The sequence below is a fragment of the Nesoenas mayeri genome (assembly GCF_963082525.1).
Source record: "Nesoenas mayeri genome assembly, chromosome: 4".
NCBI lineage: Eukaryota > Metazoa > Chordata > Aves > Columbiformes > Columbidae > Nesoenas > Nesoenas mayeri.
In genome coordinates, this window is record NC_137540.1 from 31,096,874 (window position 1) to 31,119,967 (window position 23,094).

General features: G+C 38.5%; 1 protein-coding gene across 1 annotated transcript in view; it reads left to right on the top strand.

Annotated features, from left to right (window-relative positions):
* FHIP1A (FHF complex subunit HOOK interacting protein 1A) overlaps positions 1-23,094 on the top strand; it is a gene marked incomplete at both ends in the record, with an annotated part of 39,124 nt that overhangs the window by 4,483 nt on the left and 11,547 nt on the right. The window contains 4 exons of the mRNA XM_080343112.1: positions 2,450-2,608; positions 4,843-4,929; positions 17,439-17,606; positions 22,016-22,095. Of these exons, the coding sequence (XP_080199238.1) occupies positions 2,450-2,608; positions 4,843-4,929; positions 17,439-17,606; positions 22,016-22,095 (494 nt within the window). The remainder of the gene's footprint in view (positions 1-2,449; positions 2,609-4,842; positions 4,930-17,438; positions 17,607-22,015; positions 22,096-23,094) is intronic.

A 23,094-nucleotide genomic window follows, 5' to 3' on the forward strand; every position in this document is an offset into this window, starting at 1 on the left:
TGTCTTCTATGAGTCAAGAGGAAGTAAATAAATCAAGGAGACTGGTTTGCAGAGAGACTCAGGATTCTATGGTGAGAAAGAAACCGGAGATACTTGCAAAAGTAGATGGGCATGTAGGGTTGACTTGACAAAAGTTTGGAGGAGTTTAAAAGGACATTGCCCTGGGTAAAATAAAAAGTAAGACCAATTTTGCCCTTCCAGGATGTGAATTCATTAATTTTTTTCCCTTTCATTTATTTTTCATTGGTGTTTATAATTTTATTGATTAAAACTCCACTATGTAGTCTATATATGTACGTTATTTTATGTGCCTGCTTATAGAATGTGAAGAGCTCTATTAGTAATTTCAAATGATAATCTTGTTTATACCATATACTTCTATGAAAATTTTCACATTTTTTTACCTAAAGAGATGAAATTGCTTCCAGAGGCTACTCTGTCTCAGTGTTTTAGAAACATAATTTCACATAGAGCCATTTGTGTTGTACATCATAATAAAATAAGAGCTTTTTAGACTTTACAGATTTTAGCAGCTAAATCTGTCACTTCTTACTTCAGTAAGTCAGACAAACTAAAGAATTTTCCGCTTCAAGACATTTCTAAGAGGAGCAGTGAGCTCACATTTAGCCAGAGAGTAGTATGTTTTGCTCAGGGTCGGTTTTTTGTGCTTAAGGACTAAACTTCCATATGGAGGAGAAATGTGGATATTACACAGCTCTGAAAATCAGATTCCTTACTCATCAGGGTAAGTACACATTTATGAATAGCAAGTAAATTTTAAGCAGACAATGGAAAATCAAGTGTACATTAATTTACAGGTTGTAACACCACAGAAACTCAAATTCTTTCTTCAGAATTTTTTCCTTCCTAGAATAATTTGAAACCTGGGTTTGTGAGTGTGTGTTTATGTATGTGTGTTACTCATATGTAGTTCTGTAGGCCTAGTAGGATCTTCTTAACATTTTGCTTGAAGCTCTTCTAGTGTGTGAGAGAGAAAAAAGCAAAAAATATTCTGGTTATAGAAGAATGTGATTGTACAAATAAAGGTTTGCTCCATGGCTTTAGCTTCTTAATTTTTTTAACATACCTCCAGCATCTTTCTTTATATATCTGTATGTGTAGAAAAATGTAGCACAGTGTGCTAAAGCAGTGAATTTTCCACAGTATTTCCCCACTTTAATATTTGTGTTAATTATGTATGCCAGAAAAAAATCCATCTTCATAATTATGTGATTTAGGAATGGAAGGCATTCAGAAAGACAGTCTTTGTCTGACTGGATGAGTTAGCAATTATAATTGGTTATGCCTGCGTATGATCAAAACCTGAATCCCCTTCAGTGCACCCCTGATCTTTGACCTGAACATTGTCAACTGTTTGTTTTCTAATAGATAAACCAGTTGTGTTTCATCTGAGCTTTGACTGTCTAGCTCTCTAGATGCTAAGTAGCCCTTTGTAGAAGGAGGAACAATTCGTTAAATGAAAACGAAAAAAATTTCCATCAGGCTGAGTCTTTAATGATCCTCTTAAAATGACGATCATCTTAAAAATTATCCTGAAGTTGTATAGAATCTTGTCAGAAGGATAAGAATTATAAACAATATTTAGAAGTTTCCAGCTTCAATAATAATTAAAAACTTGGTCTGAAACTACTGGTATTCCAAATATGTTCAGTAAAATTTAAAAAACCTTTTTGGAAATACATTTTTAAAATTGTAACTAAAAATAAAATCTTGTGCTTCAGTGATGTATTCTATATAAATCATCCGTAAGCCTTAATATTGCTGGAAACAGTGCCTCTAAGGTAAGTTATTTCAGGCTATTTTATTTCTTCCCTTCCTCCTTCCAAATAAATAAGAAAGGAAAATGAGAAATTACAAACAGAATATTTTTTTAAGTGGATTCAGCTGAGTTCAAGTGCCTAGTAATGAAAATCAACATTTGTCTGTGGTCTGCATGTGGCTGAACTTTTTTTTTTTTTTTTGAAAGGGGCACTTCCCCCTCCATTTCTAATGTTTCATATTTCTGAGTGAAATCAGTTCATATATGCACGTGTAAGCAGTAACATCCAAATTCCCATTGAAAGACAAGCTGTAGGTATATGATAGTGCTGGCTGCTTCTGGAAGGGACTGAAGGAAAGTGTAAATGATTTTACAAGAATTTCAAAAGAAAATAGAACTTCAGATTTTAAAAAATAAAAAAAAAAGGGAACTTGCTTTTTCCCATCACTTGCTCCTAAATACCAGCCCTTGAATGAAGGATATTATATGGAAGGCTCTTTAAAGTATTCATGTCTCTCTGCCACAAGACTCAAAAGGAAATTAAATTAATCTCAACACTCTCTTCTCTCTTTTGTTACTAAACTAGTAAGAGAAACAATTTGTGGTGTTGCCATTCAGGCAGATGGACAGTTGGAAAGTCAACATTTCTTTTCTGTTTTTTCAATACAGGTGCTAGCAACAGGACTCAGTGGCCTCTATTCATCTTTGCCTACAAAGCTGGAAGAACGAGGAGAGGAGTGGCACTGCCTGCTGAAAGATGACTGGCTCTTGTCACCAGCCCTTGTACAATTCATGAATTCCCTTGAATTTTGCAATGCTGTGATACAGGTAATGGAGCAGAGTTGGCCTGTCCTTTTGAAGTAGTAGGTTTTTATATATTCTGCAGAAGTTTGTAAAGTACAGAGTTTATTTACTTCTAACGGCATGGACTTTCAAAGTTACACTAAAAGAAGTTGCTCATAAAATGAATGCTTTGTGCTGTTTGTCCTTGTTATAAGGGTGAATTAACATGTTTTTGGTTTTCAGGGGACAAATGTTTCAAATGAAAGCAGTAGAATTGTGTGGCACCTTGATATTTCATATGTAATTGGAAGGATTTTCTAGTTGGTTTGTTTGTTTGTTTAAAGTTGATTGCATTTTAACACCACTGTTGATACTAAAAGAAAATTGAATGCCTTTACACATGGAAAATGTAGCCTTTATATATTTAAGCACTGAAAAACATTTCTGTCTCTGTCTGATCTCTCGTAAGAGTGTACAAAATAAAATAGTCTAGTTTACCTGTTCGTGCATACTGCATTAAAAAAAAAGCTTTTCAAGCAGAATTTAGGTATCTTCCAGGAAATATGAATTAATTTTAGACTGACTTGTTTTGAATCAACTCTCTCTTCTTACTGATTATTTCTTGATTAGATTTTCCTGGCTTTGATTCTTTGGTATTTTTTTCTCTGATCTAGACATAAAATGAGATTATTGTCTTTTTGTATTCTTAATATGTTCATAGGGATAGAAAACCCTATAGAACCTTTGTCCAGTATTTTATTAAACATGATGTAAATTCTACAGAAACTATGGATTTTAATGTTATTTCAAGAAATGTGCTGAATAGGATTGAAAATTTAGTCACACTGCTAACTAAAAGATATATTTTAGTGAGATGTGTGTGAAATACAGTACGGCAACTGATTGACTATTAAAGCATTGAACAAGCAAAAATAGTAGTAACCATCATTCTTTAAGTGCAGTGTACAAGATTTTTAACATGCATGTTTAAAAATGAATATGAGAAAATATTCATTTTAGTGTCTAACCAGAATTTTTCTACAGATGTATGTTTGCAGAAGGGGTCATATTTGGCACCTTTTTTTAAAAAAAAAAAAAAATATAAAGATTATTGCAGACAAGTTAAAGAAGAACATATTATTTCAAAACCATCTTTCAAATAAATACAGTTGTGAAGGATCTTCAGCTGACATGCAGAAAGAGCAGGTTCTGATGACTGCTTGATTGTGTCTTTATGGTCTGTCTTCAGCTGAACTGAAAGCTCAGTTACTGTAGGAATTTTTTCTCTGTGCATGGGTTGGTTTTTGTGGTGTGGCTGCTTCTTTGTTGACCCAAAAACTTTGGTCATAGATTAAAAAGGGACAGTGTAACCAAGACGTCTTGCCATTTACTATTTTTGACTTGGATCACAGCACAGTAGGGGAAAACCTTTTTTTCTTCCCCTTTCTAAAATAAAGGGTTACAAATTAAAGGAAGTCTGGGAAGAATTGTGAGTGGGAGAATGTATTTGTGACCACATGTAGGCTGTGACATTCCAGTCTCAATGTGAACTTCAAGCAGAATATATTATTCTGAAATGCTTCTGAATGGATGATTTTTTTTTGCTTTTATCAAATTTCTTTTAAATGCATGAATTGATAATGTTTTCTTTGTGAAAAAAAAAAAAAAATGAATGCTTCATTATAAAAATAGATTTTTGGCTTCTAACCAGAGTTCATTTTTTAAAGCTCCCAAACTATTGAATGAGTAATGTAGGTTTTGTTTTCACTTCTGTTTGTTTTACAGTGGCTGGGAGAAGGGCCTGTGAAGTATGTTCTTACTCTTTAGCTAGAGAGCGCTTTGGTTTGCCTACTCTTGAACATAGGAGATGTTCTGTTTTTACTTCTTGTAAGAGGACAAGTTAACAATGGCAAATCCACCTTCAAGTGACCCTGACGAGGTTGCAGGAGCTAAATTTAGCATCTCAAATCTTCCTTTGATCGAGGGTATACACGCTCTTCTGTCCATCGATTCATCTTTGTCAGCATGCAGGGAGATTGAAAAGGCCTGTTCTCTAAATTTGGCCAGTTTGCTGTCAGTAAATGTAGCTTGTGTGTTTCTTTGAAGAAGAAAAAAATCTTTAAGAACCTGAATCGTAGCAAATGCTGGCAAGAAGGAGAAATGAACATGCTGCGTTAAATGGGAAAGGGTTTTGGTAGTGAGTAGTAGTAGTCTGTGGCCTGTCTTGTTTTAAATCTCACTGGAACTGTTCTGTGTCTTTCTCTCTCCCACCCTCTTAGGTGGCCCATCCCTTGATACGTCACCAGCTTGTGAATTACATTTACAATGGATTTTTGGTGCCAGTAATGGCTCCTGCACTCCATAAGGTCAGTGGTGTATGCATGAATTACAAAATAATAAGGGGCGAAAGCATTATGGATGATCTCTGTGGAAGGCCACTATTAAATGTGCTGTCAGTAGTGACTTCCATATGATTCAATAAGTTTCTAGGCAAACTTTCCATCTTTTCATTCCATACTTTCTATTTAGACTGTACAGACTATTAAACAAGATAAAGGTATTTCTGAAAACATTTTAAATTCTTAAGTGAAATGAAGAACCAAGATATTTTTGTTGCATTAGGGTGACTTAACATCAAAAAAGCAGTGACCTTTTAGGCAACATTTCATTATGGCAAACGTGTTTCCATGAGGACTTTTTTTTAATCCAAATATTTTCCTAAAGGAAAATGCTTACAAATCAAAAAATATTGCACTGATTTTAGCAAAGTTGGTTGTTTTGTACTTCCTTATCACAGTTGTAGAGCTATTTTCATAAAATGGAGAAGAAATGGAGTTTGGTATCAGTTTTCCAATGTATTAGGGTGTTATTTATGTTGCTTTAAAGAAAAAAAAATATCCATTTTTCTTTGAATTTTAGGGGTTGTCTTTTGCAAAATATGCCACTGGTATTGGTGAATTTCTTTACTCTGCTTTCTAGTCTAGGACTTGAGTTGGCAGTGCGCACAAGTCTTCATGGTAAGCAGTCACTTACTAATAAAGTAATAAGCAGTATAGGATCTTCCTCAATGATTTGACAGACCTCAAACATTTGGGAACTTGGCAAGAAAATTTGGCTGCGATCCAGATCAAAGCTGTAGTTTGTCATTAAGATCACCTTCTTACCTGCAAATTGTTTTTTCTGTTTCTGTATCTTGACTTAATCCCTTACCAAGCCTGGGAATTAGAAGTGAAAAGCTTTAGGTCAAGGTTATGGATAACAAGGGAGATATCAGAACGTAGCTGTGGCATTCTGGTTTTATTGTGGGTACTGTTTTTACCTCCAAAGTACTTAAGATGAATTTAGGTTGTTTTGAATACTCCCGTGCTGCCGAGTGTCATTCTTGGTTGGTTAAATCTGCCACCCCCTGTTGGGTGGATTATTTCCCTGTTGATGTTACTCAAATTATTCAAAGCGTGCTGTTCTGATTACTTTTTTTTCATGTGATGGAAATTTTGTTGGACCTCATTTATGTAGTCTAAAATTGGGTGAAATCATATTTCTCTTGGAAATGGAGATGTTCAGTACTAACACACGTGAGTTTCAAGCCTAGAACTTCAACATTCTGTTTGGTGCCATGTGCTCCCAGTAATAAACTTTTCCTTGATTAAGCATTAAGTTTGACTTTTTGATCTTTAAAAATGTACTTACGTATGGAAACTTCAAACACATTTAATGGAGAAGATGGATTGCACCACCTAGTGGATCTAATACAAGGCTCTCACGTATGTGAGACCAAACCTCCAGAGCAAAAGGAAACAATAGAGGCACATTTGACATCTTCAGTCTTTCTGTGCTGTGCCCCACATTAATTTAACAGAAAACAAATATTTTGCATCTTCGCTTTTGGGACAGATGACTGTGCACTGAAACGAATAATTAGGCTGTAACAGCTTTTTCATACATTGAAGTACTTTCTAGTTGCCACTGAAAACATTAATGGTAAGTTAAGAAGTAGGTTTTCAAAACTGTAGTGTCCATTTGGGGGCTTACCTTTAGGTTAAGAAAAGCTTGTGAAAGACCAAAGTGAGAGAGAGGCCCAGTGTACCATGATGGGTTTTAAAACATAAGTTCTTTCATTGAACACTGTACCAAATGGATCTTGATTTTTCTTTTAAACTCAATGAAGTTGGTTTGGTATCCCAAATTCTATTTGTAGCTGAAATTTTTGGTTTCTGTCCAGTCATTCAGTTTGAATTGTTCTGACTCGTTCTGGCTTATGAGTTCAAATACAATGAATAATGGAGCATGGCATAAATACCTGATTAAGAAGACAGATATGTGGAAGGTTAAAGGGAGGGGGAGATAAGAAGATAAAATTATTGGTCCATCTTCCTAAGGTGTTCCATAAATCTTATTTATTGAATTTAACTGGTATGGAACAGCTGCTTGTGATAACTCTTGGTGATAGACATGGAAGGAGTCCAGGCCTCATGTGGCATTCAAGCCTTAACATCTGATATCCAATCTGATACCCGTAGTTCTACCTTAATGCAAAAATCAGAAGGGAGATAAGCTTCTGGCTCTGATATTGAATGACTGTTGGGTAGGCATACTACTTCAGACCTGTTATCTCTGTACTATATTCTAGTTTTTCTTCAAGAAGTAATGTTTTGAAGAAAAAATAGTTTTCCAGTCAGTCTCCAGTGTGTACTTGTACCTGGGGTTATTCTTCCCCAGGCTGGCACAGGGCTTTGCATTTGTATTCTTGAATTTCATGAGATTCCCATTTGCCTCTTTCTTCAGACTGCCATGATCCCTCTGAATGGCAGCACAGCATCCAGTCTATCAACTACTCCTCTCAGTTTTATAGCATTTACAAATTTGTATGAGAGTGCCCTCCATCTCATCACCTAGGTCATTAAACAATGTTGGCCTCAGCGCAGACCACATATCACTGGCCTCTAACTGGACTTTACATTGCTGATGACAGTCTTTTGAGTCCAGTCATTCAAGCAGTTTTTGATTCACATCACTGTCCACTTATCCAGTGCATTCTTCATAATTTTGTTTATGAGGACGTTGTTCAAGAGACAGTTTTGAAAGCCTTGCAAAATGCAGAATATTGGCTGCTCTCCATTCAGCCATTGAGCCAGCCATCTTATTGTAGAAGGCTATTGGCTTGGTCAGGCATGATTTCCCCTCCATAAATCTACTCCGGGTCACTACCTTTTCCTTAATATATTTGGAAATGGCCTCTAGGAGGTTTTACTCCATTCCCTTCCCAATCTGTAGTTCCCCAAATCGTCCTTCTTGAGAACTGGAGTGACATTTGCTTATTTCAGGTCCTCAGGAGCCTCCTCTGGTAGCCACAACCTTTCAGAAACCAAGAATGACCTCAACAATGGGGGATGCAGGCCCATAGACTCATGTATGTCCAGTTTGTTTAAATATTCTGTAACCCGATCTCCCTCCTCTAAGGGTAAGTCTTCCTTGCTCCAGGCTTCTAATTTTGTCATAGGAACCTGGGATTACTGAAGGCAAATCTTGCCAGTAAAGACTAAGGTGAGGAAGGCATTGAGTGCTGTGTCTTTTTCCACATATTTTGTCACCAAGTCCCCTTCCCCCTTCAGCAGTGGGCACGCATTTTTCATAGTCTTCTTTTTGCAGTCGAAGCCCTCTTGACTCCACCTTTTCTTAACTCCAGCTTTTCTAATCCTTTCCCTGCACACTTATTCAGTTTTTCCATGTTCCTCCTGGGTCACCTGTTCCTGCTTCCATCTCTTCCTTTTTATATTTCAGTTTTATTAGGAGCTCCTGGTTCATCCTTGCAGGCCTTCTGTCTCCTTTCTTCTCAATGTAAAACATCAGACTATCAAACAAAACTTTTGGTAAAAGTAGCATCAGAGTTTCAGAAAGTAGAATTTCAGTAAAAGTAGTTCAGAATTTCTGTATGTGATCCAGAGCTTTGAGATAATGTACATGTGTGATCTTGAAATGTCTGTAACTGTGTAGTAAGCGCTGCCTTTTTTTTTTTTTTTTTAACTTTTTGCAGATTGTCTCCATATACATACTTACTAGATGCACAGTTCTTTGAATGAAAAAGTGCTAGAATGTTGAGGAGAGAGGTGTCAGGTGGTGGGGAGACCAACGTATTTTCCTTGGTGTGATTGTTACGGTTTTATCTGGGGAAGGTAGTATGGAGTTAAAAAAGAATTTGCTAGTTCAGGTTTTTTCCAGTTATTTTCCTAAATATAGTATGTTCTTGTAGCCTGATTTACACATGGGCTGTCCTGGTCAGTTGTCGCTTAGTGTGGGTTATCCCACCTGCACCTATAATGAGTGACTGACAAGTATGTTTGTGTTGCTTTTTACCAGAGAGTTACCTCCCTTACTTCTGGCTTCTGAGTTTCTTGAGACGTTGAAAAAAGTGATTCAATGACATTATTCAGGAGGGTTTGTGCAAGGACACAAATTCGTTATTTCCTTATCAATTAAAAATAGAAGGAATAAAATAATTTGTCCATAAAGTCACAGAGCTGAAGAAAAGGTTCATTAGGTTGTTTTCTTTTTGTAGTAACAATCCGTTATTTCATTTTTTTGCCCAAACTGTATTTTACTCTTTCTGGTGTCTGGGATTTGAGAAGATTAAGACTATCTGTCAGAATCTGTTCTTAATTTAAGACTGTCATTTTTTGATGGCATGTGAGTTACAACTTGAAATTATGGAATTCTGTACATTCTTCCCTACATTTTGATACTTAGAAAAAAATACTTGTTAGGAGGTATAATTCTGCTCAGGCACAGAGCCATACTGTTAAATGTCTGTGACATATCTCATTGACTGTTTCCTGCTTCACTTTCAAAACTATTTTTTTGGAGCTCTATCAAAAAAATTAAGGGTTTCTGGGGCCATATTGCACAAGGGTCTAAGTAATCAAATCAGGCTAATTTTCTCTTCAGTTAAAACCTAGTTGAAATCCCAGAGCACACCTAGAATAACCATACCAAAGTCTAAGTTTTACTGATTCTGCTAGAGGCCATATTGCCTTTTTTTAGTCTTGATATATTTGATAGTAGAAAGTACTTATTTACCTTATTCTTTTAGGTAGTTGCAGCAATCTGATCAGTTAATTCCTTTTCAGAAGGTCTTTATTATGTATATATTTTGCAGTCAAAACCATGTGTAGATAATTAGGAGCCACACTGTTATATATATATAAATATTATGCTATCATTGATACAACTCACATTGGTTATATACATCTCTTTCCTGTAAGTGCATATGATTTAATTTTAATTTGGCATTCAGAGAATTTGTGTGACAAAGATGGCTATTCAGAGTATCTTGAGTGTTTATGTAATTTATGTTGTTTAAATTTATTGAAGATAGTGCTAAAAATTTGGTAAATTATATGATAAAAGCAAAATTTTAATGTCGTAGCATTTACTGCTATACGACACGGTATTTAATTGCTAACTGTGATATAATTATTTTTCTACTTGGAAGGCTTGTTTTAATCTGAATAATGCAAAATTGTACCAGCTTTTTCGTGTAAAATATTGCTGTTGGCCAAGCGAGCAGAACTGCTCTGCAGAAGCACTGACATGGTCCTGTCAAATAAGCTCTGTCCAATGGACCTCAGTTATATTGCGCACTAACCCATCTAAACAAAACCCATTAACACGGTTTACTACTGTGATAATTCAGTAATACTTGCTTGATTACACAGCTCAGCTAGGGGGAAATGACCTGTAAATTATACCCCACAGATTAGAGGCAGCATCTTTATAAATACCCTACAAGACTGTCAGTTCCCATTTGGAAGTAATACCATCTTTCAGCTTACTGAGAAGTGTTTGGACAGCTGCTGGAAAAAGTTTTAAACCAAGTGTTACTGGGAAACTTGGGATAGTCTTATGCTTTGGGGAAGCCCAGCAATAGATACAAAACTTTACCATATATTCACAATGTAGCCAATAAAGTTAAGGTACCTTTTGCTTTTTGTGTCAGACACTTCAGTTGAGCTGAATTTTAACCTGGTATAAACTGAAACAGTTCAGAAACATAAACTGAGGGAAACTGAGGCAGTTCTGGTTTTCTGGTTCCCTCAGTGTGCAAATTCCTCTGTCCCTGGTCCCCTGTGTCCTCCCTCCCTCTCTTTTTCCAGGACAACTGTTCCTATGGGAGACTGATTGAGGTTAAAACTCACCTTTATTTCCTGGATAGTTTTAATCTGAATCAATTCCCCGAACCAATTCACTGTGCGGTGAAGTGAAGCATGAACCCTTCTGCCAGTAAATGCAGGGGGCAAGAAGCTGAGAATGAAGAGAAAAGAGGAGAGAGTGGGTATGGTTTTTATCAGTGAAGTGGGCTTTTTCAGGTTTAAACTGCTCGTGGATTTGGAGGAAAAGCTCTAATAACATTTATGGTCTCTTCATAGGCAATATGAAATCCTTGTAAGAAAGGGAAATGTGAGGGAAAGGGAGAATCATAATAGCCATATTCCTGTAAGAGGGCATGAAGCTGTAAATTAGAAAATATATTGTGTGGATCCCCAGGGAAAATAGCCAGTAATAAAGAATCAGTGCAATTGGTCTAACACGGGGAGTGTAATATATTAAACTGAACTTGCAATGACAGTAATTTCTGTCTCTTTGCTATTACTTGGCACAGTGACTTTGTAAAAGCTGGATCTCTTTATAGTGGTCCGCCTCACCATCTAATCAGTCATCAGAGGAGGCAAGAGAAGATTTGCTAAAAATTATTACATAATTAGAGAAGGGTAGTATAGAGCTAAAAGTGGCTTTCTGTTTTGAGTAATCTCTAATCAAATATCTGTCTGGCTATGAAGACTCTCTGGTAGTCCCTTTTGCAGCAGATTACATTTTTAAAAGGATCCGTAACAACTGATCGTTATATAGAAAAACATGTGGATGAAGTTTGTAAATGTTTGTTTAGACAGACACTTGAAATTTATATGTATAGTGAAAAAAAATTTCTAACAACTTTTAATTGTTACAACTGTAGATAATGAAAATAGAAACCATAGAATACTGGTCTGATTAATGCAATGGATATGGATTTTTCTCATTTTTCATTTTTAGTCCCCAATTTTTTTCATAGGAGCAGAGATATCCTTTGCCTTTAGCATTAGTAGAAGGGAAATAATGCAAGGGATGCTGCTGGTGGGTTTTTATTTTTATTTATTTTTTAAAAAAATTATTTAGATTTTATTATTAGTGGGGGATCTTGACACTGCTGAAATATCTTTATAAAAAACATAACATGAAATTTACTTAACAAAGGGGTTTTCTAGAAAACTACCATGTCTTAGTTTTCTTCATCTCCCTTTGTTATGGTAATTTTCTTGATATTTGATCAGAGGTGAAAAATTTTCAAGTTAAATATCAGATTTATGGATTTGTGGAAGTTTTCAGTTGTTTTTTTATCATCCTGTCAAATATGTTAAATTCTGAATGCTAGCTAAAAGCTTATTTGGACAAATTATACTGTAATCAATGTTTACAATGATATAAAGATTTTGTAGGCTGCCTCAGGATTTGACTGTAGTGGATATGCTTGACATGGGTAGTAATGTTTTGTTCTCTGGGAACATTTGGGTTTTTTTGTTGTTTATCTAGATACCGATTTGAATTTATAAGAAAGGATTTCCCTACTTTTCCAAAATCTGTCTCACGAGGCATTAGTTTAAGAAGACACAACCAGCAGGTAGTCTGAATGAAGCTTAATATCAGAGCTTTGAGATCTTCAGTAATAACTGCACAAATTGAATGAGTCTCACTTTCAACACTCAATGTATTATGTATAACATGATCTTTAGAAAAGGTTTACTGAGTTAAAAGGTTTTTTGCCAAGGCTGAGTTTTGCCTAGTGTAACAGATTTCTCCAATGCCCTTCTCTAGTTAATTGCAAAAAAAGTGGGTTCTCTAGAGGCTCATTCAGAGCAGACTAATGTATCCCACTGAGTAAAAGGAAAATGAGCCTCATGGAGCTAAAATTAGCCTTTTTGAATACTTCTCTAGGTGCCTCAAATCTGCAGAAGTTAGAAAAAGGGCAAAAGGGAGAAGCAAACTCACAATGCAAGGTGGCAAAATAAGATATAATTGTAAAAGCACAGATGTCTGCTTGCCAGGTTAATTGATCTTTTTTCTAGGCTGCATACATGGCTTTCAGTTCAAATGCCAAAAAAAGACTATTTCTATTGGATTTCCTCATGTGAGAAAGCAGAAGGATGGACTCTGTGCTGGTTTGTATGGACAAGTTGTGCACAAAGGCACACTGAGAGAGCACTGGAACTTATAGAACACAATAGCATTAAAATAGCTTGTACAGCATTAACTTGCTTGTTTCGAGTGTTGCACAACAAGCTGTGAAATAGATCCTAGCTTCATTTATTGCAAAAGTTGGAAGGTGTGTTGTGGATAAGGCGGTGTGTTTTCATTGAAAAAACAAAAACTTTTACAAGTCCATTTAAATCTTGACAAAACTTAGTATCCTTACATCAGAAAATAGCTAAGTAGATTCAGCAAGTTCTTTCCCAAGAAGAGCTAAAAATCAAGTGTAATGTGGCACCCTGCACAGAAAAACCTCAATTCAAACAATTAAGATTTCCCAAGGTTATAAGTAACTCCTTTGTGAACTGTTTGGGCTTCATTAATCATTAGTTGCTGCTTCTAGCTCAGTTTAGTGGTATCAGTAAAGTGCTGGCTGTGGTAAATGCAAGTTCTTTTTTTGTGTAGTCCTGTAGCTATTAGGAGCACTGAACTTGCTCTCAGAATTGAACATTTATTTTCTAAAATATTCTCTAGCTGGCTTTCTTCTGTGCTTTGTTTCATTCATGATACACACTCTGAAAAGCATGTGGGTTTCTTTTACTGAGGCAGATGTGGGATGAGTTTTCCACAGAGCACCCACTTCAGAAAAAGGTCACTGCCCTTGTGAATCTGCTGGATTTTCTTGCTTTCATTTTCATCTTCAGTATTTTACACATATACATAGGCCCATTCCTCTGCTGTCAGGGAACATCTGTGAAACCCTCAGGCCAAGAACGTGCTTCCTTTTCCCCATAAAGGATAAAGGAGAAATGGCACAGAGACATAACGATGTATGACTTCTGTCTGGCCTTTCCTTGGCAGAAGGTTTGCACTCTTCAATGAACTGTGTGCTGTCATCATTATGTCACATGATGGATTTCTTGAGCTTTGCTTTTTGCAGTTTGCTGCTATTAAAAAAAAAAAGAAAAAAGCCAGTTCTCAGAGCAACAATCAACAGCTTTCATCAGAAAGCTATACTTTTTTACCCCACAAGTCCCCACGCTTCTTGACTGTTGCAAAAAAAAAAAAAAAGGGGGAGGGGGGAACACTGGGAGGGGCACCTCTGTTCCAACCAGAAAATATTTCCTTTGTTTCACAACCCTATGTGTCCCAGTAATCTAAGGGGAAATGGTTAGTGACCTGCTACACCACTTGAACACCCACAAATCTATGGGGCCAGATGGGATCCACCCAAGGGTGCTGAAGGAGCTGGTGGAGGTCGTCACTGAGCCACTTCCCGTTACCTACCAGCAATCTTGGCTAACTGGGCAGGTCCCAGTTGACTGGAAGTTGGCAAACGTGATGCCCATCTACTAGTAGGGCCGGAAGGATGATCCAGGGAACTACAGACCTGTCAGTCTGAGCTCTGTGCCAAGGAAGGTCATGGAGCTGATGATCTTGAGTAACATCACATGACACATTCAAGAGAACCAAATGATGAGGCTCAGTCAACATGGGTTTATGAAGGGCAGGTCCTGTTTGACCAAACTGATCTCCTTATACAACAAGGTGACCCAACCAGTAGATGCTGTGGATGTTGTGTACTTAGACTTTCAGTAAGGCCTTTGACACCGTATCCCACAGCATTCTCGTGGAGAAGCTGGCAGCTCATGGCCTTGATGGGTGTGCTCTGCGATGGATAAAGAACTGGTTGGAGAGCTGGGCCCAAAGAGTTAGTGGTGAACAGAGCCAAATCCTGTTGGTGGCCAGTCACGAGTGGTGTTCCACAGGGCTCAATATTGGGGCCAGTTCTGTTTAGACTCTTTATCAATGATCTGGATGAGGGGATTGAGTGCACCCTTAGTAAGTTTGCATATGACACCAAATTGGGTGGGAGTGTTGATCCGCTGGAGGGTAGGAAGGCCATACACAGGGATCTGGACCAGCTGGATCGTTGGGCTGAAGCCAGTTGCATGGTGTTCAACAAGGCCAAGTGCCGGGTCCTGCACTTGGGTGACAACAACCCCAGGCAGCGCTACAGGCTTGGGGAAGAGTGGCTGGAAAGCTGCCTGGAGGAAAAGCATCTGGGGGTGTTGATTGACAGTCAGCTGATCATGAGCCAGCAGTGGGCCCAAGTGGCCAAAAAGGCCAACAGCATCCTGGCTTGTATCAGGAATAGTGTGGCTAGCAGGACTAGGGCAGTGATTGTGCCACTGTACTCAGCACTGGTGAGGCCCCACCTTGAATATTGTGTTCAGTTTTGCACCTCTCTTCGCAAGAAGGACATTGAAACACTAGAGCGCAGAGGAGGGTGATGAAGCTGGTGAGGGGCCTGGGGCACAAGTCTGATGAGAAGCAGCTGAGGGAACTGGGGCTGTTCAGCCTGGAGAAAAGGAGGCCGAGGGGAGACATTGTCTACAACTACTTGAAAGGAGGCTGTAGCATGGAGAGTGTTGGTCTCTTCTCCCAAGTAACAAGTGATAGGACAAGAGGAGATGGCCTCAAGTTGCTCCAGGGAAGGTTTAGTTTGGATATTAGGAAAAAAAATCTTAATGGAAAGGGCTATCAGGCATTGGAACAGGATGCCCAGGGAGGTGGTGGAGTCACCCTCCCTGGAGGTGTTTAAAAGGTGTTTAGACAAGGTTCTTATGGACATGGTTTACTGCCAGAGTTAGGTTAGATTATGGTTTGACTTGGTGATCCTGAGGGGCTCTTCCAAACAAAATGTTTCTGTGATTCTAACTCTGATTGAAATGTGGTGGTAGTGCTATGGAAAAGTGTATGTATGTGCATAAGCATGTTTGGTTTATTGTATTTACAGTAATACAGAATTTTTGTTAGAGCTGTAGCCATAGTGCTAATTCTGGCAATGTGTAACTTTGGGGTGCTTAACCTAGTACATTATTTCTTTTCACTTGATGGGTGGGTGTTGGGGGAAGGAGAAGGAATGAATTCATAAACTGTATTCTGGGTTGGAGTAAATGTTAATAGACATTATTTTGTGAAAGAACTGTATTCTTATTTCTGGTTTTGATAGCACTGAACACACAACTAGAGATCTAGAAAATATGTATAGCCATTGTTCAGTTAGTCGTACAAAGTTCACAGATCCTGTGTGCCTTATTCCTTTCCTTTCACTGTTACATTTTAATGCTTGATTTTAACCAACCTCACTGCCATAAATCAAGAAGGTGAACTTCTTTCCCATCCTGGTGAAAAATTTGATTGTCACTACTTCACTGGTGCTTTGTTACTAATGCCAAAAAGAGCCAGCAACCCACTGTTTGTATTAAGGACTGTGTAGCTGAGTATTAAAATAAAGCCTCAGAAAGAGAGTGAGTCGGTGACCTGAACTTCAGAGCTTCTCTATGCTCTCCTTATCGGTGCCCCCTCTCCATAAGGCCTGCAGGCTGCATCCAGCATTCCTATGTTCTGTGTAACCAGCCAGAAGCAGCTTGTGATCCTAAATGCTTTAAAGAGAACGCTTGCAGCATGGCATTGGTGTGTACGTGGCTAACATGCAGCATAATGGAACAGGGATTTTAATATTTACGGGATGTTACGTAAATGCTGCCCTTCTGAGTATTTTCTAAATCCTCTTAGCTCTTAAGTGACAGCTTTGATTCTTTTTTTTTTTTTTTTAATAAAATCAGTCTTTTCATTTATCCAGCTAAGTTTGCTAAACAAAAGATGTTTAATACTTCCTTTTATATAGGCAGATTCTTGTATTAAAGGTTTATCTTTGTGCACTTAAGCTTATTAGGTTCCTGGGTAACTATTTTTAAAAAGCTGACTTTGCAACAGCAGTGCATAGTGCAGAGGTGGCCTTTGGAATTTTCTGTGCTTTGCCAGTGCATACTGTGAATAGATAAGCTCCAAAGGATTGCCATAAGCAGAGCAGGGTGGGTTATGGTATGCAAACGTCACATGGATATTTGAATTGTATTTTGATATACACACAGTAGTGAAGATTCTGCGGTTTGGTTTGTATGTGTGTATGTATATGTATATATAAATATATATATATACACACACACATACTCTTTTTAAAAATTGACTGAGATAAGGAGTTGTGCTGTGGGAAAATAAAAAGAAAGAAAATTCTGGCAAAATTCTGGGTAGCTCTTTGATTTTTTTCTTTAAAGCTCTAAAATGAAACCTACTGTGCTTTTAATTGTGCTCTGTCATTTATTTTTAATAAAGTGGTAGAGGCAGGTATTCACAACATCCAAAAATGCTTCTGAAGGATGACGGAAGTGTGATGCAGAAAAACAGACATGGGCAGAAAGGTGGTGGGGAGCTTCTATAGCATGATTTGGCTCTGTGTTTCAGTATTTGTGAGGTTTAGGTTGTCAGTTTGAAGGAGTGTTGTTTGGCTTGTTGTTGTTTTGTTTTTTTGTTTCCTGGGGAAGCAAGACAGATAAGAAGTGGGTTCAAAATGCTGGTGAGTCATTCAGAAGCATGCTCCTTGCAAACTTAAAAGCAAAGACTTCAGTGTTTTTGTGGCAGTGTTATGTATGGAGAGCTTAGAGTGTTCTCCAGGTGTACAGTTGCAGAGGATGGATGGATGGATTTTGTATGTGCAGTATGCCTACTTTAACATTACTTTTGTTTGTAGGTGACTGTGGAAGAAGTGATGACAACTACTGCATACTTGGATCTCTTTTTGCGTAGTGTTTCAGAGCCAGCGCTCCTCAAGATTTTCCTCCGTTTTATTTTGCTGCACCGACATGAGAATGTGCATATCCTGGATACACTTACGAGCCGAATCAACACGCCATTCCAGGTAAGACAAGCAGGTGTTCAGCATGAATGTAGGTTAAATATTTAAATGGGAGATCACATATATTCGGTGGGTATCTGCTTAACTTTTCTCCCCCCACCCAAATCTATGATTTTTCCACCCCTTCATTTTTGTGTGTGTATGATAACTTTTAACTGCCACTATACTGAGTTGATAAATGTGTGAGGTGGTTTCACACATATGGGAAATGGGATAGGGAGAGATGAGGGCTTCTGGAATTCTGTTAGAAGATCAAAGGTAAATTTAGAAGCATTTTTATTTTGGATGCTGCTGAATTAGTGCTCCTGTAGATAACTCACCCTGGGACTTATAAATATACTTGTGGTGAGGAGTATTTTTGATCTTTGGAGTTTTGCCAAGCAACAGGTCCTTGTGAGAGATGATGGGAGCCCTGTCATGATATCTCCAACTTGATCCAAGTTGTGAATTGCAGTATCGCTGTCCTGGTTTTGTTAAAAACAAGACCAGTTCTCTTTTAGTGATTTTTCCTGTGACAATCACCAATATATTTTCTCAGGAATCAAGTTTGTATTGTTGCCTGCTTGCTGCTTTGATTAAAAGAAGGCACTTTCTTGCTCAGATGATTGGATTGTGGCTTCATTTTCTTTGCCTTTGCTCCCCTGTGTGTTAAGTTTTACCTCAACTTTGCAGTGAGCCCCTTCTCAGCCTGGGCTCAATGCACCACAGGAGCTGGAAAGCTGCCTGTCAGAGGTGGCAGATTTACCTTTGCTTACACACACCTTTGCTAAGAGTTGGATCTTCTGGCAGAGAAAATGACTGCTTGTTGCACTGGACTACCTTTCTGATCCTTGCTTGGTGGGCAGTCTTGGCTGATTCTTGTGTCATGCACAGCTTCATGGATAAAATAAAGAATATTGTTTTAAGTGATGGTACAAGAGAAGCCAGAATACCAGCATGTGCATTAAATTTGTGTATTAGGGACAGTAGCTTAATCTGAAATTTATTTTGAAATGTGAGCGCATGCAAATACAGATATATATGTTGCTGTTACTGCATCTCTAAGATGGATTAACTCTGAAAACTGAAACAGCTTCCGTCGACAAAAATGTAAATGCTGTTGTCTCTCCTAATCATTAATTACTGTTCCATAGGCAAACGAGGTGAGAATTGTAAAGAATTCTGCAGCCCTGAGCAACTCAGGATTTCAGCCAAAATGGTTCTGTGATGCTAAATGAGTTTTCTGCAGTATAACTTGGCCAAGCAGAAAAGCCAAAACTGCAGCCTTCTGTGTTTCCGTAGCACAAAAGCTGCCTATGGTATTATTGATGAAAAGACTTATTAATAATTCACAGGGTTAAACTTATGTACAGACAAATGGCCAAAAGGAATTGTAAAAATACTATACTTTTTGTCTCCTGAGCATATATTAAACCTTTTCTCTTTACAAACTACAAAAATAGACCAGCTTTACTTGTTCAGGTGGTTACTGATTTGTGGTATGGTTTCAAAAACAAATGAGAAATGTTTCCCTATAAACTGAAATTTCCTAAATACAGGAAAATCACACAGAATCACAGAATGTTAGGGATTGGAAGGGACCTCAAAAGATCATCTAGTCCAATCCCCCTGCCGGAGCAGGAACACTTAGATGAGGCTACACAGAATGTGTCCGGGTGGGTTTTGAATGTCTCCAGAGAAGGAGACTCCACAACCTCTCTGGGCAGCCTGTTCCAGTGCTCTGTCACCCTCAATGAGAAGAAGTTTCTTCTCAAATTTAAGTGGAACCTCTTGTGTTCCAGTTTGAACCCATTACCCCTTGTCTTACCATTGGTTGTCACCAAGAACAGCCTGGCTCCATCCTTGTGACACTCACCCTTTATATATCTGTAAACATTAATGAGGTCACCCCTCAGCCTCCTCTTCTCCAAGCTAAAGAGACCCAGCTCCCTCAGCCTTTCCTCATAAGGAAGATGCTCCACTCCCTTAATCATCTTTGTTGCCCTGCGCTAGACTCTCTCCAGCAGTTCCCTGTCCTTCTTGAACGGAGGGGCCCAGAACTGGACAAAATATTCCAGATGTGGTCTCACCAGGGCAGAGTAGAGGGGAAGGAGAACCTCTCTCGACCCACTAACCACCCCCCTTCTAATACACTCCAGGATGCCATTGGCCTTCCTGGCCACAAGGACACAGTGCTGGCTCATGGTCATCCTGCTGTCCACCAGGACCTCCAGGTCCCTTTCCCCTATGCTGCTCTCTAATAGGTCATTCCCCAACTTATACTGGAACCTGAGGTTGTTCCTGTCCAGATGCAATACTCTACACTTGCCCTTGTTATATTTCATTACATTTTTCCCCACCCAACTCTCCAGCCTGTCCAGGTCCCGCTGGATGGCAGCACAGCCTTCTGGCGTGTCAGCCACTCCTCCCAGCTTGGTGTCATCAGCAAACTTGCTGATAGTACACTCTATTCCCTTGTCCAAATCGTTGATGAATATATTGAATAATATAGGCCCCAGTACTGACCCCTGAGGCACTCCACTAGATACTGGCCTACAACTAGACTCCACCCTATTGACCACAACTCTCTGGCTTCTTTCCTTCAGCCAGTTCTTAATCCACCTCACTAGTCGGTCGTCCAGACCGCACTCCCTCAGTTTAGTTGTAAGGATGCTATGGGAAACTGTCAAATGCCTTACTGAAGTCAAGGTAGACCACATCCACCAAATCTAAGGCAGTAGCATATTTTTTTTTAACTTCACAGTATGAAAAAAAGTTAGATTTGGCTCTCAGTAAATTTCTCCAAGAAAATTAGAATTTCCCTCTGTCCCTCAGCTAAAATATACCTCACATGCAAGGATCTGGCTTCTTGCAAAAGTTTGTTATGAAGCTCTTAAACTTCTATTTGTTAGGAACTCCAGTTCTGGTTATTTCTTCTTCTTTTGCCCTTTTACTTTCTCCATCTATTTCTGTAGGTCTTGGACTAACTAGCACCTTTCTATTGGCTCCTGGTACAAGCAGGGGACAATGGTGGCAGGGCAACAAGTCTGACCTCCACTTGGCTTCACTGCAAGCCAGGTCATGTTCCCTGGTTCTCTTCTCTCTGCTTCTTCCCTTTCTCTTGTTCTTCTCAGGATGTTAGTTCAATGACCAAACGAGGAACAGCGATCAAAGAAACTTTTGCTTTTCAGAGGCTATCAAGCAAGGTTCACTTCAACTTTGCTGTTTAACTGTTCCACAGATACAGTGACCAAGTGGGGGAAAAATACACATATGTATATATATTTTTTTCAAGAAATACATACATTCATCTGGTCTTGGTCACCATAGGCAGTCACTCATATTGTATGGGAGCTGAGCCACTTGTCTGAGAGAGAACTGGAAATGGTGCAACAAAGAGTCTTTAAGTTGACATTCTTGAGACCGTAGGGGCTGGAACACAGCAATGTGCTGCTGCAGAACTAGAATAGGGTATTTTAACAGTGGGAGTAAGGGAAGTGACTGCAGAGAAGAGGAGGAAATTCCATGGTGTGGAGGAGAAGCCATGCCCAGGAAGAATGCTGAATTTAATCCTGAATGAATTACAAAGGATGTTCAGTGACTGAAAAAAATATCTGTAGCTTCTTCCTTATTTTGTCCTAATCTGTTTCTTTTGTTAGCTACTGAAAAGTGCAGTTAATTTCCTATATTAATTATGTTGCTAAATAATTCTCTCAAGACCCAGCCTGGTCCTGGAGTCTAAGCCTAGCTGTTTCTAGAAAAGAGCAGTGCAGGAGAATGTGCCCAAGGAAATATGCATTAAGAGGCAGGGAAATGCTGGTGCTGCGGTTCACAAAAGCCAGCGAAAGCTTACAGCTGATGCTTCTACCAGTGTGGTCTAGCAAGCATCTGGAAGTTAGAAATGGACTGTATGACAGCTTTGAAAGTGGTGTATGTCTAATTATTGACCACAAAAGCCTGTAGGAGTCCATGTTTCTAGTCTGTCCTAAAGCCAGTGTGAAAGTAGAATGCCTGTCACAGAATGAGTATGATTTTTGTCTCTGCTGAACTTTTTCAGAAAAGACCTTCAATTGGTTCAAATTCTATGTCCAAGGTAAAAGCTAACACGCTGTCTTGGAAGCTACAGGTTTCACTTAATGCTGAATTAAATTAAATTAATAAATTTGGATAATATTGAAGACTGGTAAATTGCTGCTTGTTTTAATAGTTTATTTGAAGGAAAATTCTGGATTGTATTTTGTTAAAATGTAACTTGTATAGCTCTAGACATCTTTAAAAAAATCCCATGGGGTGCTGACAAAATGAAGTATTGTACTAACAGTATCTTACAAAGCATGATGTTCTGGCAGAGTCATTTTGTAATGTGGTATGCAGGGAAGATTGGAAAGGTACCATTTCCAGATGAAAAGCTGACAATGTTTATCATTTTCCAGCTCTGTGTGGTCTCCTTGGCCTTGTTCAGAACGCTCATTGGCTTGCATTGTGAAGATGTGATGTTACAGCTAGTTTTAAGGTAAAGCCCAAACTATTTTTCCCACTCTTCATCCTAATTCTGGGACACACAGTCTCTGCCTCTGCATGCAAAGCTGGACAAGAGTTCTCCAAGAGAGCAGAAATCCCAGCAACTACAGAGATAAGAATATTTATGATCCTGACAAAAGTCTACCAGACCTGAAGTGTGATTTACATCCTGTGATCTTCAGGAGCAAGAGATTTTTCTTGTGATTTATTTCTGTAAAAGTGAGAGAAGAGAAGCTAAGAATATATTTATCACCTCCAAACTGCTTATTCCCTCTTCTAAATGTATAATTTTTCTCTCCTGCATCCTTTCTCTAGTGTATTATACACTGTGATACAGAGCCACATACTTGTTTGCAGCTTCCACCTTCTTATTGTTTTCCACCTCTTTGATTTTTCTCTCTTCAGGAACACTTCAGGTTCCTGACCTGTTCCAGGTGGACCGTCATATAAAGTATTAAATGCATTGATTATATTTGCTTTTAATTGATGGTTCTGTGTGTTGCTTCAGAATACTCACTTAAAATTTTTGTGTGTGCATTCAATGAGAATTGATGATTTATTTGGAAATAGTGGTGTAATTAAATGGGGCTTTTAGCACCGTAGATAACATGAATGTTTCAGATGTTGTCCCTCCACCCACAGGCATTAAGGTGCTCTGGGTGTTGTATCTGGGAATGCTGTTAGGACCCCTGTGAACTCACATATGTTGTCACTCTAGCAGCAGTAGAGTGCTGTATTTAATCTTCTTTTTGTTTGTTGAGGGATTCCTTTAGAATTCATTTTCATTTTGAATGGCAAAGCATCAGTCCAGTTAGCACCAAGGCTCTTAATAAAGTGCTATTAAAAAGTTAAACAAAAGTGCTCTGAAGAAGTTCGAGATGGGACTGTGGTTCCTCTGTTCCTTGGACTCCACATTGCTTATGCTGTGAGCTCAGTCTTTCTCTAGTGCAGGACAACACCTTGGTGACCCTTCCCTCCTTTTTGCTGGCTG